Here is a 16395-nt window from a genome sequence, read left to right as displayed (position 1 = left end):
CGAGTAGCTGTGACTGCAGGCGTTCGCCACCTCGCCTGGCTAATTTTTTTGTATTTTTAGTAGAGAGCCCGGGGGTTTCACCCGTTTTAGCCAGGGTGGTCTTGATCTCTGACCTGCGTGATCCGCCCGTCTGGGCCTCCCAAAGTGCTGGGATTACAGGTGTGAGTCAGCCTCCCAAGTACGTGGGATTATAGGCATGTGCTACCACACCCAGATAATTTGTGTGTGTGTGTGTAAGTTTTTTCTTTTTAGACGGAGTCTTGCTCTGTCACCCAGGCTGGAGTGCAGTGGCGTGACTGTGGCTCACTGCAAGCTCCGTCTCCCAGGTTCATGCCATTCTCCTGCCTCAGCCTCCTGAGTAGCTGGGACTACAGGCGCCCGCCACCACGCCCAGCTAATTTTTTGTATTTTTAGCAGAGACGGGGTTTCACCATGTTAGCCAGGATGGTCTCGATCTCCTGACCTCGTGATCTGCCCGCCAGTGCCTCCCAAAGTGCTGGGATTACTGGCTTGAGCCACCGCACTGAGCCCATGTGTGTAGTTTTAGTAGAGATGGGGGTTTCACCATGTTGGCCAGGCTGGTCTCGAACTCCTGGCCTCATGTGATCCATCCGCCTAGGACTCCCAAAGTGCTGGGATTATAAGCATTAGGTACCATGCCAAGCCAGAAAAATTCTTAAATGCTATAAATGCTTCCAATCAGAAAAGCCAAGTCACAAAAGAATAATATTTCCAAAGAACAGAGAGAAAATAACTCAACCTATACTTTTATACCCGCTATTTGAAGGACAAAAATGCATGGAGATATTATCATACATATGCATGATACATATCTCTATGCAGACATAAGTGTATGCATTTTTGCATATGAAGAGCCCACCAACCACCTACCTTTTCTGAAATAATTTTTTGTTTGTTTGTTTTGAGACGGAGTCTCGCTCTCTCGCCCAGGCTGGAGTGCAGTGGCAAGATCTCGGCTCACTGCAAGGTTCACCCCATTCTCCTGTCTCAGCCTCCTGAATAGTTGGGACTACAGGCACCCGCCACCACGCCCGGCTAATTTTTTGTATTTTTAGTGGAGACGGGGTTTTACCATGTTAGCCCGGATGGTCTCGATCTCCTGACCTTGTGATCCGCCCACCTCGGCCTCCCAAAGTGCTGGGATTACAGGCGTGAGCCACCACGCCCGGCCTAAAAGAATTATTAAAGGATATACCTCAGCAAGAAAAAAAAACCTCAGGGAATGCAATACATAAGAAATTAACCACAGAAGTTAAAATACACAAATAAATTTGATGAACAGATGACTGAAAATGTTTTTTCATGTGTGTTTTTAACAGTAAAGCTAAAACTCCATGGAACAATAGTAAGATGGAGAGATTGGTGGTCACAAGGTGGTAAGGCATGTGAAGATCCTAGTCATACACAGAGAGAGGAAACAAAACTGAATTCACTCAGGCTTCGTTAGGATTATATATACTTAAGAATGTGTGCTGGCTGGGTGTGGTGGCTTGTGCCTGTAATCCCAGTGCTTTGAGAGGCCAGCACATTGCTTGAGGCCAGGAGTTTGAGACTAGCCTGGGTAACGTAACATAGAGAGACTCCCCCACTTAAAAAAAAAAAAAAAAAAAAAAGGCCAGGCCTGGGGGCACATGCCTATAGTTCTGGCTACTCAGGAGGCTGAGATGGGAGGATTGCTTGAGCCCAGGAATTCTAGGGTGCACAGAGCTATAATTGTGGCACTGCATTCTAGCACGGGATACAGACCCAGTCTCTAAAAAAAAGAAAAAGAAAAAAGAATGTATGCTAAACATATGAGTAACCCGTAAAATAACAGAAATATATGCCATCAGTTCTAAATAAGCAAAAGAAAAAAAAAAACCAGAACACTTTTACCCATCCACCAGAAGTCAGGAGAGGAGGAATAAAAAGGATCAAGAATAAAAGAAAAAAGTAAGTATCCATTAAGAGATCACAAGTACGAATTCATATGCAACTAAAAAGTTCAAAATACATAGAGCAAAACCTGAGACCTACATGAAAAAACTGATAATTCTATGGTTTCGTAATTTTACTGTTCAGATTTGCTCCAAAATTAGGAGACTATGATGTTTTTCAAGTTTATTGAAACACATGCAAAACTTTGTGGTAACCAGATCACAAAAGGAAGTGTCCACAAATGCCGGTGAACTACATCCTATCTGCTCTGCGGGTTCTACGACCAACCAGCCATTCACCTAGAACCCACGACTTGCCCTTCAGCCCCGCAAAGCTCTGTCCTTTCCCGCGGGGAACCTCCCCCCAGCCCCCGCCCAGGGCGCCCGCAACTCCCTCCCTCCCCCTCCCCCGGCGTCGCCCCGCGGCGCCCGCCCCTCCCGGCTCCCACCGCCGCACCCCTACCCCGCCCGGGCCCCTCCGCCTCGTCCTCGTGCGCCCGCGGCCCCCCGCCCGGCGAGGGCTCACCTGCACGTGCGGTTGTGCGCCGCGGGAGAACAGTGGGGCGCGCCTGGCGTGGATTGACGAGCCGCGCAGGTCGTGGGCGCGGGTCCACTGGTAGTAGGTGCGCGGCAGGAAGTCGGACGAGAAGGCCAGGAGGAAGGCCTGGGCGGCGGAGGGGTCAGTGCGGGGCAGCCTCCGCTCCGTCCCCGCTGACTGACCCCGCCCCCACGCGCCCCTGCTTCATCCCCGCGCGCCCCCGCTGACCCCGCCCCCTCTGACCCGCCCGCCCCCTCCCGCCCGCGCCCCCGCCCCGCGCGCCGCTCCGCCGCTCGCCCACTGCCATGACCCCGCCCGCGCGCCCCCGCTGACCGCGCCCCCATCCGCCCCCGCCGCCGCTGACCCCGGCCCGCGCGCCCCCGCTGACCCCGCCCCCGCCCGCGCCTCACGTTGCTGGTGACCGCCAGGTGCGTGATGCCCGCCAGGATGTGGAACCAGATGCCGATGTCCTGGGCGCGCTCGGCCACCGGGCGCCGGTACTCATGAACCGAACTTGCGCGTCCAGGCGGATCTCCACCCAGTTGTTGAGCAGAGCGAAGAGCGGCGCGAGCGGACAGGCGGCCACGAAGATGGTGACGAAGCCGAACTGCAGCACTGCGGGGCGGGGGGCATGGCCGGGCTCTCCCACCGTCCGCCCTCAGCCCTCAGCCCTCGGGACGCGCCCCCCGCGGAGGACCGGCCAGTCCACGTGGTGCCGCCGCCCCATCGCGGCTCATCCCCCTCTTGCTGGTCCCCTTCGTCCTGGACCGCGCAGCGCCAGGGCCATCGCCCCTGACCGGCCCCAGGCCGGCCGTCCTGCCCTGAGCTCCGTGTTTCCGGCTGGTCACGGGCCTTCCCCGGCTGGGTGAGTTCATGGACTAACTCGGGGCGGGCGTGGGAGCAGAAACCTGCTTCTGATTTTACAGCCGGCTTCTCCACTCGCCCCTCAGGGGAGCTGTTAGGAGATGGCTCTTTGGAAGGGGTTCCTGGGTCTTCGTCCAGAATTACTAGTGAGATCACTGGGGTCCAGGGTCCAGTGGTGGAGGGTCAGGGCGTCCACTCCTCGCCCTGGGAACTGCCTGCTCCCTTTCCACAGAAGCCGCCGCTGCGCTGGGGAGCTCCAGGCCGTGCCGGCTCACATGCCCTCTTCATAGGTTAAGAGCTGCCTGCCAGGCACAGTGTCTCAGGCTTGTAATCCCCAGCACTTTGGGAGGCTGAGGCGGGTGGATCACCTGAGGTCAGGAGTTCGAGACCAGCCTGGCCAATACGGTGAAACCCCGTCTGTACTAAAAATACAAAATTAGCTGGACGTGGTGGTGGGCACCTGTAATCCCAGCTACTCGGGAGGCTGAGGCAGGAGAATTGCTTGAACCTGGGAGGTAGAGGTCGGAGTGAGCCGAGATGGTGCCACTGCACTCCAGCCTGGGCGACAGAGGGAGACTGCCTCTCAAAAACAAAACAAAAACAGGCCCTGCACAGTGGCTCATGCCTGTAATCCCAGCACTTCGGGAAGCCGAGGCGGGCGGATCGTGAGGTCAGGAGATCAGGACTATCCTGGCTAATACGGTGAAACCCCGTCTCTACTGAAAATACAAAAAATTAGCCGGGTGTGGTGGCCGGCACCTGTAGTCCCAGCTACTCAGGAGGCTGAGGCAGGAGAATGGCATGAACCCAGGAGGCGAAGCTTGCAGTGAGCCGAGATTGCACCATTGCACTCCGGCCTGGGTGACAGAGCGAGACTCCGTCTTAAAAAAACAAAAAACAAAACCAAAACAAAACAAAAATATTGCCTGATGATTCCTTCTCCCTTTGTCAACTCAGAGTCAGACACTGCGCTGCAGGGACAGTACAGGTGGTGCAGACCCGGCCTCTAGAGTGCACCACCTGTGCAGGCAATGAGCCACTGGTACTGTCCACCACCTGTCAAGGTGACAGTTGTGGGTCCACAAATAGCGTGGGCATTGAGGAGATTTCTGGGGACATCGGCTCTCCAGGCCGCTGCCTGGCAGTGTGGCTTCACCCTTGGAGGGCTTCTGTCAGCCCCCAGGGCCTGCTCTCCTAATTCTTTCCTTGCTCTGGCCCATGCTTTCTAGGTCCAGGGACCCTAGGGGAGCTCCGCAACGACCCTGGGGGCCTCCTCCCTGTGCCGGTGCCCCTCTGTCCTCAGCCAACCCTCCTGGGCACTCTCAGGGGAAAAGAATTCCTTTCTGGATTCTCCACAGGCCCCACCCTCTGTCCCCACCCCACCACCACAGCACATTTCAGGGCAGATGTAGACAGACGAATGTCAGGCTGGGAGGTCCCTGAGCAGAGTGGCTGCCCATCCCTGCCCACGGCGCCAGCTACTGCCGCAGCTGCTGACGGGCTCCTACCCATTTCCAGGTACTCGTCGAACAGACCCTCACAGGGCACAAGCTCATAGTCTTCCTCCCAGCGCTCCTGGCTAGCCCCTGGAGAAGCTCTGGCCTTCCTCTTCTTGGAGCAAAGCCGGAACTTCTGCCACCAGCCCTTTAGCTTCCTGGGGATGGGAATACAGGAAAATGGCCTTTGATCCATGGTGGGTCTCAGTGACTGCTATAGTCCTGGGGAAGATGTGGCCAGGACGAGCCTGTTGCTTTGCAATTCAAGGCAGCAGGGAGGGGTAGGGTCTGGGGCCCGAGGGGTGGACACAGTGAGAGCCAACACCTTTGCAGATCGGACTCAGTGAAAGCGTCTGTGTCTGTCGGTCAGATGCAGAGGGGCGGTCCACCCTCCCAGCCCCCTGCATTGTTCCTTAAGGCTTTAGGGGTAATGGGCTCCTCCCAGAATTGCAAAGCAGCGCCCAAGAGCTCTGCCAAGGTTGGGAGGGAGTGGACGAGGACCACTGTTGTGTCCCCGGGAAAGCAGATGTCATGGAGGCCCACGGGTTGGGTTCATCCTACAGGGGGCATGTGTGTATGTTGCCTTATCACACTGTCACTCGTCCCCGCCCTGCTGCTGCCAGGCACGGAGCTCCACCCTGCACCTCATGGTCTTGTGGTTTCACAGCACCAATAGTCAGAGGCAGGGCCGCCTCTCGGGACGTGGCGTGGCCACCATCTCCCAGCTGCTGTTTGTGGTGGCCCAGAAAAGGCAGTGCTGATTTGGGCTCTGTCTTCTGCGGGGAGATCAGGTGTTGAGGGGGCGCTGGGAGGGCGCTCAGATCAGTCTGGCCTTGAGCAGGAGGAAAGGCCCTGGGCAGCCTCTGTGAAGGGCTCTGGCTTGAGAGGGGGACCCCGTTGCCTTGATGGGGGCCACAGTGCCTGCCAGTAGAGGTGGCACTGAGGAGATGGGAGCCTTGTGGTCAGGATGTGCCTGGCAAGGGCATCTGAGGCAGACATGTGTCTGAGGATCAACCCTGGGGCCTCCTTTTCCTCCTTCCTCTTGTGCTACACTGGGGGCTGGGGATGCCAAGGAACACCCTGGCCCAGCCGCAGCATCTCTGAATGGACAGAGCCATCACCCCAGCCTGGGCCCAGGAACCCAGACCCCCTCCCCAGCCAAGGCTGGTCCCAGGGGTAGTGCCTTCCACAACCATAACCCAGAAGACCTCAGCCAGCCACATGGCAGCTGCAAGGCTGGCAGCCCAGAGCCTGGGGCAGATGGCCGGGCACACTCCCCATCCCCCTCCCCAGGCAAGGTGCTAATGTCCAGGAAGGGACGGACCCTGCCTTCCCTTCACCTCTTCTCCCAGCTAGGGCTGGGCTGGAGGCTGCTACCACCAGGTGCTCTGGGGTCCCTTGGTCCTTGGATGCCACCCCGGGTGGAGTGGGGGACTCACGGGATGAGGACCTCCTGCATGTTGTTGATGACCTGCTTGCCCACCATGATGACCAGGAGCTCCTGTGCCAGCTCGATGAGGCAGCCTCCAGCCGCGCACTACGGCAGCAGGGCTCAGGTTAGCTGGGAGAGGGACCAGCCACTCGCCCACCCATTCCTCCTTGTCTCAAAGCTGGCCCTCTTCCTGGCCTCCCACCTCCCTTCTGACATGCCTTGGGCACCTCGAGGGTTGCAGTGATGCTCCCACCACAACACGCCCTCCTGACCTCACAGGAGCCACCAGGTCCAGCTGGAAGACTGTGCATTGGAACAGCTGCAGGGGCCACTGCTATATCTACCTAATGGCACCCCAGTTTTCCTTTGGAGACCCACAAGGGGTTACATGGGGCTGACTGTAGCCTCTGGCTTCAGGACAGGCCCACGAGGCAGGCCCCACCAATCAGTGACGCAGTTCAAGCCAGTGAGAGGTGGACACAGGGAGTTCCTAGGAACACGTGCCTTGCAAGGGGTGCTAAGTCCGAGTGTGTCGGCCACACTGCAGGGCACCTTCCCTCCAGGCGGGGATAATCTTTCTGAGAACACAGGCAATGCTGGGAACAGCAGTGCAGCATTTTTAACACCTGGATCATTCATACCTAAGCCCGCATAGCCCCGAGCATTTTCAGCACAGGAGCCAAGAAAATTCCAAGCCCCCCCCCCCCCCCCTTTTTTTTTTTTTTTTTTTGAGATGGAGTCTCGGTTTGTTGCCCATACTGGAGCGCAGTGGCACAATCTCGGCCCCTGCAACCTCCGCCTCCCGGGTTCAAGCGATTCTTCTGCCTCAGCCTCCTGAGTAGCTGGGACTACAGGCGCCCGCCACCATGCCCGGTTAATGTTTGTATTTTTAGTAGAGACGGGATCTCACCACATTGGCCAGGCTATTATCCGACTCTTGACCTCGTGATCCACCTGCCTTGGCCTCCCAAAGTGCTGGGATTACAGGTGTGAGCCACCGAGCCCGGCCGGAAATTCCCTTTTTTGTTTAAGCCAGTTTGGGTTGGGGCCTTTTCTCACTTAACAATTGAAAGTCCTCTGGCTGGTCCATTGTGGCACCCGCAGCCACACTCCCCACTCCATCCCCAGCCTTCCCTTTCCCTCTCACATGAAAATGGAGAGCACCCCTTTGCGGGCAGCCACTTTGCAGGTGGGCTGGCTCATGGCCCAGGCCCCATGCAAAGTCTGTCTCCTCCTCCTCCTCTTCCAAAAGGAGAAGAGGTCTTTCAGGCCAGGCACTCGGCAGGGGTCACTTAGGTCCCAGTCCAGCCCAGAGGCCACCTGTGGATGGCTCCAGAGGCACCCACCCTGCTGCCTGTGACCCCAGCTGCTGGGACATGCCCGGCCCGAACCCAGAAGGGCCATGCATCAGGGACAGTTTTGAGGGCTTCTCTACGGTGTCTTGGAGGGGCTGTGGCACAATGGAGACTACTTCTGGGGTGACGCACACATCGATTACTTGCACCAGAATCTCTGTCTTGGGGTCTGCTTTGCAGGAACCCCCATGACAACAATGCTTCATCCTCCACCAGGTCAACTTCCATTTACTTTCTGAAAAACCAGGTTCACACCTGGCTCTTAGAGATACGGAGTCACAGGCAGAGCCCACTGTACTGATGGGGAGAGGACAGCTGGCCACTGGGAGAACCCCGACAGTCATGGCGGCAGCACGCCAAGCCCGTGAGGGAGGCCAGCCTCTGCGGCCCCTGTGTGCCCGAGGCTCTGCGTCCACCATAATGGCGCACACTTGTCTCAGGTGTGAATTGGGTTAAAATGGGGAAACAGTAGTACGGGCCAGGACAACTGGGATGGGGTAGGTTTTTTGGTTTGCTTGTTTTTATTTTTGTGGAGACGAGGTCTCACTATGTTGCCCAAGCTGGTCTCGTACTCTTGGGCTCAAGCGACCCTCCTCCCTCTGCCTCCCTAGGTGCTGAGATCACAGGCGTGAGCCACGATGCCCAGCCCGGAGCGTTTGGGTGTGGTTCTGAATGGGACATATTGAGGGTCAGAATAAGTGGTGAAGAGAGGCTGGGAGTCCTAAGTGGTCAGCTGCACAGCTGACCCTGGCTGGGCGATGAGGTAGCCGGTGGCGGGAGGAATTGCTGACAGCTCACCCACCAGCCCCGGCCTCAGGCACACTTACCTCCTCGTTGCGGACTCCAAACAAGGTGTGGTAGTTGCCTGGGTATCCCACAAACCTAGGAGAAAGTCAAGGTCATGAGCCTTGATGGAATCTTTCCTGTCTCCTCCCACTTCCCTGGGCTCTTGAGGCCTGAGCAGAGTTGCTGCACCTGCCCTGGAGGGAGCACGAACTGTGGCGTAGAGTCCAGGCTGCAAGGTGGGCCTCCTGTGGGCCCCCGAGCTGGGTGGGGACCAAGAGGTGGGCAGCCCCTGTTTGCTCAGAGGTGCAAGGTGGCATGGGTCCCTGTCCCCTGCCTGGGTCTCCTGTTCCATCCTCCACCCTGCCTGAGCACGGCTGGATGATGCCTGGTGCCCAGGCAGCGGGAAACACGAGCAGAACCGAGCTAGGGTGAGCTGGGGCCAGAGGGAGAGGCGCCCACCAACCTGCCCTTGAAGAAGGCAATGTAGATGGGCGAGGAGTAGAAGTTGACGAACTGGAAGATGAACACCTTGAGGGTGAAGGCGTCCTCAAACTTGGTCTGGGTGCGGTGCATTTCTGTGGCATGGAGAGTCTGGGCTCAGTCCCTGGGGGAGTCACCACCATCCAACTAGGGGCCCCCTCTCCTAGGACCACCTTGCCACACACGGGTGAGGAAAAGGCCATATCATCCAGATATTTTAAAGAAGGGGACAAAGTGTGACATTTCCAAAGTCACCCAAAAACATGTTGATAAAAGGAGTTGGGAAAATTGATAATATGCTATATCCCAACACTAATAATGAATGTGGTGCACACAGGCGGGTGGTCAGGGGACAGGTCAGAGAAACAGAATAGAGGCTCGAGGCCAAGGCTGTGAAGGGGACTGGGCTCTGGTGCAGGTGCCAGAGTCAGGAGCATAAAAGGCTAAAGGTTACCGGAGGGAAAGAGGGAGGCACAACACCCCACAGTCACAGAAGCAGCTGGGCGGCTCCCCTCAGGGCCCTGCCCTTGGCCCTCCAGCACCAGGAACCTCTCCCCGAGACACCTGCCACCTGCTTAGGTCTTTCCCTGACACCCACCTTCCCCTGGCCACCCACCAGGAGGCACTTCCTCCTCAGCACTTACGCCCTCTCCCATTATCTGTAGCTGTGCAGGCAGCCAGTTCTGTCCCCTCTCCTAGAACTTGGGCTCCAGGGCAGGGCTGCCAGCTTTTGTTCAAGGCTATTCACCCCCAGGGCTAGAGCAGGGCTGGTGAGAGGCAGCAGCTTATGGAACGAATAGGTTGGTCCCTAAGTGTTTGTCCTCAGGAAATGAGACAGAGAAAGAGAAGGCTGAAGGGAGGGGAAGGGAGAGGGAAGAACTGAGAGGCAGTTGCCCAGTCCAGTGGCCGATCCCCCACGCCACCCCACAGAGGCTCAGCGGCCCTATTCTGGAGGGACATCTCCCACCTGGCGACCTCGCAGCCTGGAGGGGACCCTGTGGAGGGGCGAGAACTCCTTGGGTGCTTGAGTGCCCCCAGGGTCCTTGATCTCCAGGAAGGCCCTGCTCACTGCTCTTTTAAGGGAGCCTCGGGGGAGTCTCAGACACCTCCAATCGGTACCACATTTAGAAATGGGGGGCACTGGCATCCTAACCCAGGGATCGTTTGTGTCCCACCTGGGGTGCCAAAAACAAAAAATAAGAAAGAGAAAGAAAAGCAGGTGCCGTGGCTCATGCCTGTAATCCCAGCACTCTGAGAGGCTTAGGCAGAAGGATCACTTGAGGCCAGGGGCTGGAGACCAGCCTGAGCCACATAGTGAGACCCCTGTCTCTATCAAAAAAAAAAAAAAAAAAATTCAGCTGGGCACAGTGGTCCCAGGTACTCAGGAGGCTGAGGCAGGAGGATCCCTTGAGCCTGGGAGGTCAAGTCTGCAGTGAGCCATGATCATGCCAGTGCACTCCAGCTTTGGCAACAGAGTGAGATCCTGTCTCAAAAGAAAAAAGAAAGAAGAAAGAAATAGAAGTGAGGGTCCTGTGTGTCAGTGAGTGAGAAAGTCCATGTTCTGGCTTGGGGCTGGCAGGGTGGGCCCCTGGTTAGTGCCTGGCCGGCCTCAGCCCACTCACCCCATCGTGTCAGGACGTGGGCCAGGGACACATAGATCTTGGAGAGGATGAGGATGAAGATGAGGTTCACTACAGACCCTGTGAGGCTGGCGATGCGAGAGGCCTGACAGGAGACAGGCAGTCAGAGCTGGATGAGGGGCTGCTCAGGGCCCCCCGAGGCAGGCGGCAGAGGCTCACCCAGGCTGCGAGGAGGGTGTTGCCCGACCTGGACACCACGATGGCCATGATGGCGCGGTACAGGATGATAGACACGAGGCACATGACCACTACGGCCACCTGCAGGGGCAGGGAGGCTCGTGAGCCCCTTCACAGTGGCTTGGGCACCCCAGCACCCTCAGGCCATGGACCCTGACAGCTCTCCTAGTCCACTGCTGGCCCCAGCACTGCCTCCTCTGGGAAGCCCCCTGCCTCCAGCCCCGGCTGTGCTCCCAGGCGATGTCCTTCCTGATGGGTTGTTCAGGCAGAGGTGGGGTGGGGTTAGGGTTAGAGGCTGGGCCACATCTGGGTGTCAGGGCAGCCACTGTGAGTGTTAGAGCCATCCCATCCCAGGAACTGGGGATTCCTGACATCTTGGCAGGGTGGGAGGGGTCCTATTAGGAAGCCACTTTGGCTGGAAGGCAAGACAGGTTGCAGCGAATGGCCCTGCTGGGGTGCCTGCTTCTCTTTTCCTTGAAACCGACCCCCTTGCTTGAAAAATGCCCCATGCCCACACCCAGGGGGAGACCCTCCCAGGCCCTCTGTATGAGTCTCAGCCGGGACCCCACAGCCGAGCCCTGGGCTCAGCCCCTCCCTGGAGCCTGGGCACATGGGGGCCTCTCTGCGGGGAGTGAGGGTCCTGCGCCCACAGGAGGCATCTGGCCTCGGCACCAAGGTGGGATGGGGGACAAAAACCACCCCACGTGGTGCAGGAGGATGGAGGCATGAGTGGAGGGCAGGGGACCGCATACCATCATGACGATCACCACCGAGCCAGCCAGCATGCGGCGCGCGCGGCTCCTCTCGGGGAAGTAGGGCTCGTCCTCCCCCGTGATGGGGTTCGGGGCTGTCGTGGGGGCTGAGGCGGCAAACTGGGGCCGAGGCCTCTCCTGGAAGGGAGCCGGTGCTCAGTGGCGGCCCTCGCCGGGTGTGACCGTGGTCCAGCGGGGGTGGCTCACCTCGATGTCCTCGTAGTCAGAGCAGTCCCAGCGGTAGGCCAGCGTGGCACTCTTCCGCTTCCAGTACTCCAGGAGCAGCACGGCCCACAGTGCCATGAACAAGCTGAAGAAGACGGTGCCGCCGTGGTCGAACAGCCGGCCGGCCTGTGGCAGGGATGTGGGGTGTCCAGACCTGCTTGGGACTGGAGGCCCCTTGTTCCTTCCAGCGTTCCTTCCTTCTGGAATGGGAATGTGCATCCCATATACTCCCCCGACTGTGTGTTTTGTTTGTTTGTTTGTTTGAGATGCAGTCTCGCTCTGTCGCCCAGGCTGGAGTGCAGTGGCGCGATCTCGGCTCACTGCAAGCTCCGCCTCCCGGGTTCACGCCATTCTCCTGCCTTAGCCTCCCAAGAAGCTGGGACTACAGGCGCCGCCACCACGCCCGGCTAATATTTTGTATTTTTAGTAGACGGAGTTTCACCGTGTTAGCCAGGATGGTCTCCATCTCCTGACCTCGTGATCCGCCCGCCTCGGCCTCCCAGAGTGCTGGGATTACAGGCGTGAGCCACTGCGCCCGGCCCCCCGACTGTGTTTTGGAAGCACAGACCCACAGGTGGAGAGGAATTTTGCCTCAGGACAGTCCACACCCAGGTCTCACCCACACCTGACTTTGAGGATGTGATTTGGGACTTTCTGAGCTGAAATTTTCATGAGATTTTGGACTAAAGTTAATGCTGTAAGAGGTTGAGACTTTGGAGGATGCTGAGGGGAATGTATTTTCCACAGGGGATGGACATGAAGTTTTGGGAACCAGAGGATGAACTGTAGTGAGCTGAATTCTGACCCCCAAAAGATATGTTGGTTGGGAACCTCAGGATGTAATCTTATTTGAATAAGGGCCTTTGTAGATGTAAGGTAAGGATCTCCAGATGAGAGCACCCTGGACAAACCCTTACAAAAGGGGAGAAGAGGAACCAGCACGCAGACACAGGGGAAGGCCAGGTGGAGACGGAAGCAGAGATTGGAATGAGGGGGCCACAAGCCAGGGAGGACCAAGGCCCGCCAGCAGCACCAGAAACCAGGAGAGAGGCCTGAGGTCGAATACCCAGAAGTGGCCAAGCCTGCCAACACCTTGATTCTGGACTCCAGCCCCAGGTCTGTGAGAATAAGCCTCTGCTGTTTTAAGTCCCCATTTGTGGTCCTAGGAAACATCCAGGTGGATTCCCAGGGGTGAAATCAAAGGGCATCTGGCCCATCAGTAGTGCCAAGGGCTCTGGGTCCAGTGCATGTGGGGTACTAGCGAGGCCCTGAGGTCCCTGGGAAGGTGGACAGACCTAGGAAGCATGCCAGACAGGTGGGGGGACAGTGGGGCTCAGGGACTGCAGGAGCCTCCTGCCCAGGTCTCATAAGCTGGGAATTCTGCTCAGAAGTCCAACCTTTTGGTTCTGCCTGTGCCCTGGCAGCTCCAGGGTTTGTCTGCCTTGGAGCCAAGGGCCAGGTGCCCCCAGAGTGCCAGAGCTGGAGTCCTGGCCTGGGGTGTCCTCAAGTGAGAAGCACTAACATGGGCCACTACTGAGTGCAGGCACTCTGCCAAGTGCTGGGAGGTGTGTGCCGGGCGTAACCCCAGTTCCAGGCGAGAGAACAAAGGTTAAGGAGCTCATGGATCAATCCGCCTTTACGTGGTGACAAGCTGGACAGGGGCTGGTGCAGGCAGAGTCAGGACCAGGACCAGGGGAGCTGCCCTCCTCATCCCCCGACTCCCAAATCCCTTACCCCACCCACCTCTTCTCATACCTGGGCCAGGGCACAGGCGCTGGAGAGCAGCCAGAAAGGGCAATCGAGGCAAAGTGGGCACATCTCAAAGCTGTCCTTGCTGCCACACAGTTCCTGCCTTCAAGGCATGGAGTGGAGGGGTGGGAGTTAATGGGGGATGGGGGCTGGTTGCTCCTCTCAGCCAGGCGCCTCCCTTGTCCTTTCTCTCCCCACCACTGCCTTTGCCAGACCCAGCATTTCTTTTTTTTCTTTTCTTTTTTTTTTTTGAGACAGAGTCTCGCTCTGTAGCCCAGGCTGGAGTGCAGTGGCGCGATCTCGACCTCGGCTCACTGCAAGCTCTGCCTCCTGGGTTCACACCATTCTCCTGCCTTAGCCTCCTGAGTAGCTGGGACTACAGGTGCCCGCCACCGTGCCCAGCTAATTTTTTATATTTTTAGTAGAGACAGGGTTTCACTGTGGTCTAGATCTCGAGACCTCATGATTCGCCCGCCTCGGCCTCCCAAAGTGCTGGGATTACAAGCGTGAGCCACCGTGCCCAGCCAGGCCCAGCATTTCTTAAGAAAATAGTTGTTTTTTTTGTTTTTTTTTTTTTAATTTATTTATTATTATTATACTTTAAGTTGTAGGGTACATGTGCATAACGTGCAGGTTTGTTACATATGTATACTTGTGCCATGTTGGTCTGCTGCACCCATCAACTCGTCATTTACATCAGGTATAACTCCCAATGCAATCCCTCCCAGAAAATAGTTGTTTTAAAATATATGCTATGACAATGTCTGAGTTAAGTTTCTGAATTTCAGTTCCATGATAAACTAAAACAAAAGCCCAGTCATTTATTAATAAGAAAGCTTACATTATTGTAATAAATAAGAGTGCCAATAAAATTAGCATGAGAGCACTCCTGCCCATCTGTCAGCCTTGGAGCACTCCTGTCCATCTATCAGCCTGGGAGCACTCCTGTCCACCTGTGTCAGCCTGGGAGCACTCCTGTCCACCTGTGTCAGCCTGGGAGCACTCCTGACCACCTGTGTCAGCCTGGGAGCACTCCTGGCCACCTGTGTCAGCCTGGGAGCACTCCTGTCGACCTGTGTCAGCCCGGGAGCACTCCTGGCCACCTGTCAGCCTGGGAGCACTCCTGTCGACCTGTGTCAGCCCGGGAGCACTCCTGGCCACCTGTCACCCTGGGAGCACTCCTGGCCACCTGTCAGCTTGGGAGCACTCCTGGCCACCTGTCAGCCTGGGAGCACTCTGGTCCACCTGCCAGCCTTTCAGCCATGTCCACAAGGCCCTCTGTGACACTCCTGAGGACAGGCATGTGCTCACCTCTCACCTCAATCATTTCAACCACCAGCTGTCTGCAAAGGGCCTCACACCCGGGGTCCCCCCATCCCACAGCCCTCTGGAGGCCCAGCACCAGGCCCCAGAGCTGCGGAGAGGGAACACTCACGTGGGTATATCTGAGAACACCAGGAAGCAGCCCACCAGGAACACCAGTGTGCCCACCACCGCTGCTGGCAGGAGCCAGCCCGTGTAAAACCCTGTAGAGAGGATGGCAGGGGTCCACCATTAGGAACCTGGGCTTGGGGGCCCCAGGTAGGGGTCTACACAGCTATGCTTGTCCCCTAGGGACCACCCTCAGCCCAGCTCTCCCTGGCAGCTCTGGCATGGCCCCACCCTTCTGAGCCTCTGCCCCAGACTCTGGACACCCCTACCACATTGACCCCGACACCAGTGCTGCTGGGATTCCAGCCCACCAGGCTCTCCACCTCTGGATGCCCTCTCCTCAGCCAGCTCACTCCAACCAACCTGCCCAGGATGGACAGAGAAGTCCCTCCACGTCCTGCTCACCACAGAAGTGTGGGCCCACCCGTGTTCCAGCCCCAGGGAAACCACAGGTCATTCTGGGTGCCTCCTCCCCACCACCCAACCCCCACCCTGGCCCCTGCCTCATCTGACCACAGCCACAGTCCCTCCGTTACCCCAGGCCTGGTGTCCTGTCCCCCACTGCAGTCCCAGACCTGGTGTCCTGTCTCCTGCACCTCAGTCCAGGGCCTGGGTATCCTGTCTCCTGCCTCAGTCCTGGGCCTGGTGTCCTGTCCCACCACCTGGCTCCAGTCCGGGCCTGGTGTCCTGTCTCCTGCCTCCAGTCCTGGGCTGAGTGTCCTGTCCTACCTGGCTCAGTCCAGGCCTGAGTATCCTTCCTACCCTGGCTCAGTGTCCCAGGCCTGGGTATCCCTGTCCTGCCTGACTCTCTGCTGGCCAGAGTGACTGCTGTGAAATGCAAGTCTGCCTGGAGCCCAGATGTAGCGCTGGCCCTGCTTGCCCCCAGCGGCCCTCAGCCTGGCCATGCTGTCCCAGGGTTGCTGCTCTAGGCCCTGAGATGGCCGGGTGAGTCCTGGCACACAGGAGCTGTGCCTCCACCCCAATGCTGTACCCCAACTGCCCTGCCATGCCTGCCGGCCCCACCCACTGCCCTGGCTGGCTCCATTGTCTGGGTCCACTGTGGGGCTGCGTGTGGGGATGAGAAAGGGCTTTGGAAGTTCTGGGGCACAGGATGAAGGGGCAGGGGCCGACCCAGGATGGGGAAGGGAGGGTGCCAAGAGCTGAGTGGGGTGAGGGCAGCCAGGACCCAGGAGGAACAGCTCTGGGGTTGCCTGGGCAGATGGGCATCTGGAAGGTGCTGGCCTGCTTGGAGGAGATGAGAGGCTTGGCCTGGACCCAGGCAGGGGCAACCTCATGGGCCAGTGACAGTCGGGGAGGGAGTCAGGAGAGACCCCCACCAGCAGAAGGGGTTCTCAGCACTGTTACTGGGGCATTAGGAGGCCAGGGCCCAGCATCATGGCACCCAGTTAGAGTGACTAGGCTTGGGGAGAGCCAGGAGGGCAGCCCGGCAGGAGTCAGCCAGGCGAGGCCAAGAGCCGTGCCCACCGTCCAAGCCCCCACACACGCCGCCCTCCAGGGGCATGGACTGGCAAA

At 58.0% G+C, this 16395-nt stretch overlaps 1 protein-coding gene across 1 annotated transcript in view; it reads right to left on the bottom strand.

Moving 5' to 3' along the window:
• Nucleotides 1-16395, bottom strand: part of ANO7 (anoctamin 7) — a 39192-nt gene that overhangs the window by 4651 nt on the left and 18146 nt on the right. Inside the window, 14 exon segments of the mRNA XM_009183545.4 lie at nt 2464-2523; nt 2525-2601; nt 2886-2989; nt 2992-3090; nt 4848-4993; nt 6275-6372; nt 8450-8504; nt 8872-8983; nt 10511-10613; nt 10688-10786; nt 11458-11595; nt 11665-11808; nt 13438-13534; nt 14867-14957. Coding sequence (XP_009181809.2) covers nt 2464-2523; nt 2525-2601; nt 2886-2989; nt 2992-3090; nt 4848-4993; nt 6275-6372; nt 8450-8504; nt 8872-8983; nt 10511-10613; nt 10688-10786; nt 11458-11595; nt 11665-11808; nt 13438-13534; nt 14867-14957 — 1423 coding nt within the window.

Source organism: Papio anubis, chromosome 10, assembly GCF_008728515.1.
Source record: "Papio anubis isolate 15944 chromosome 10, Panubis1.0, whole genome shotgun sequence".
Lineage (NCBI taxonomy): Eukaryota > Metazoa > Chordata > Mammalia > Primates > Cercopithecidae > Papio > Papio anubis.
This window is presented reverse-complemented; position numbering and strand designations above follow the sequence as displayed.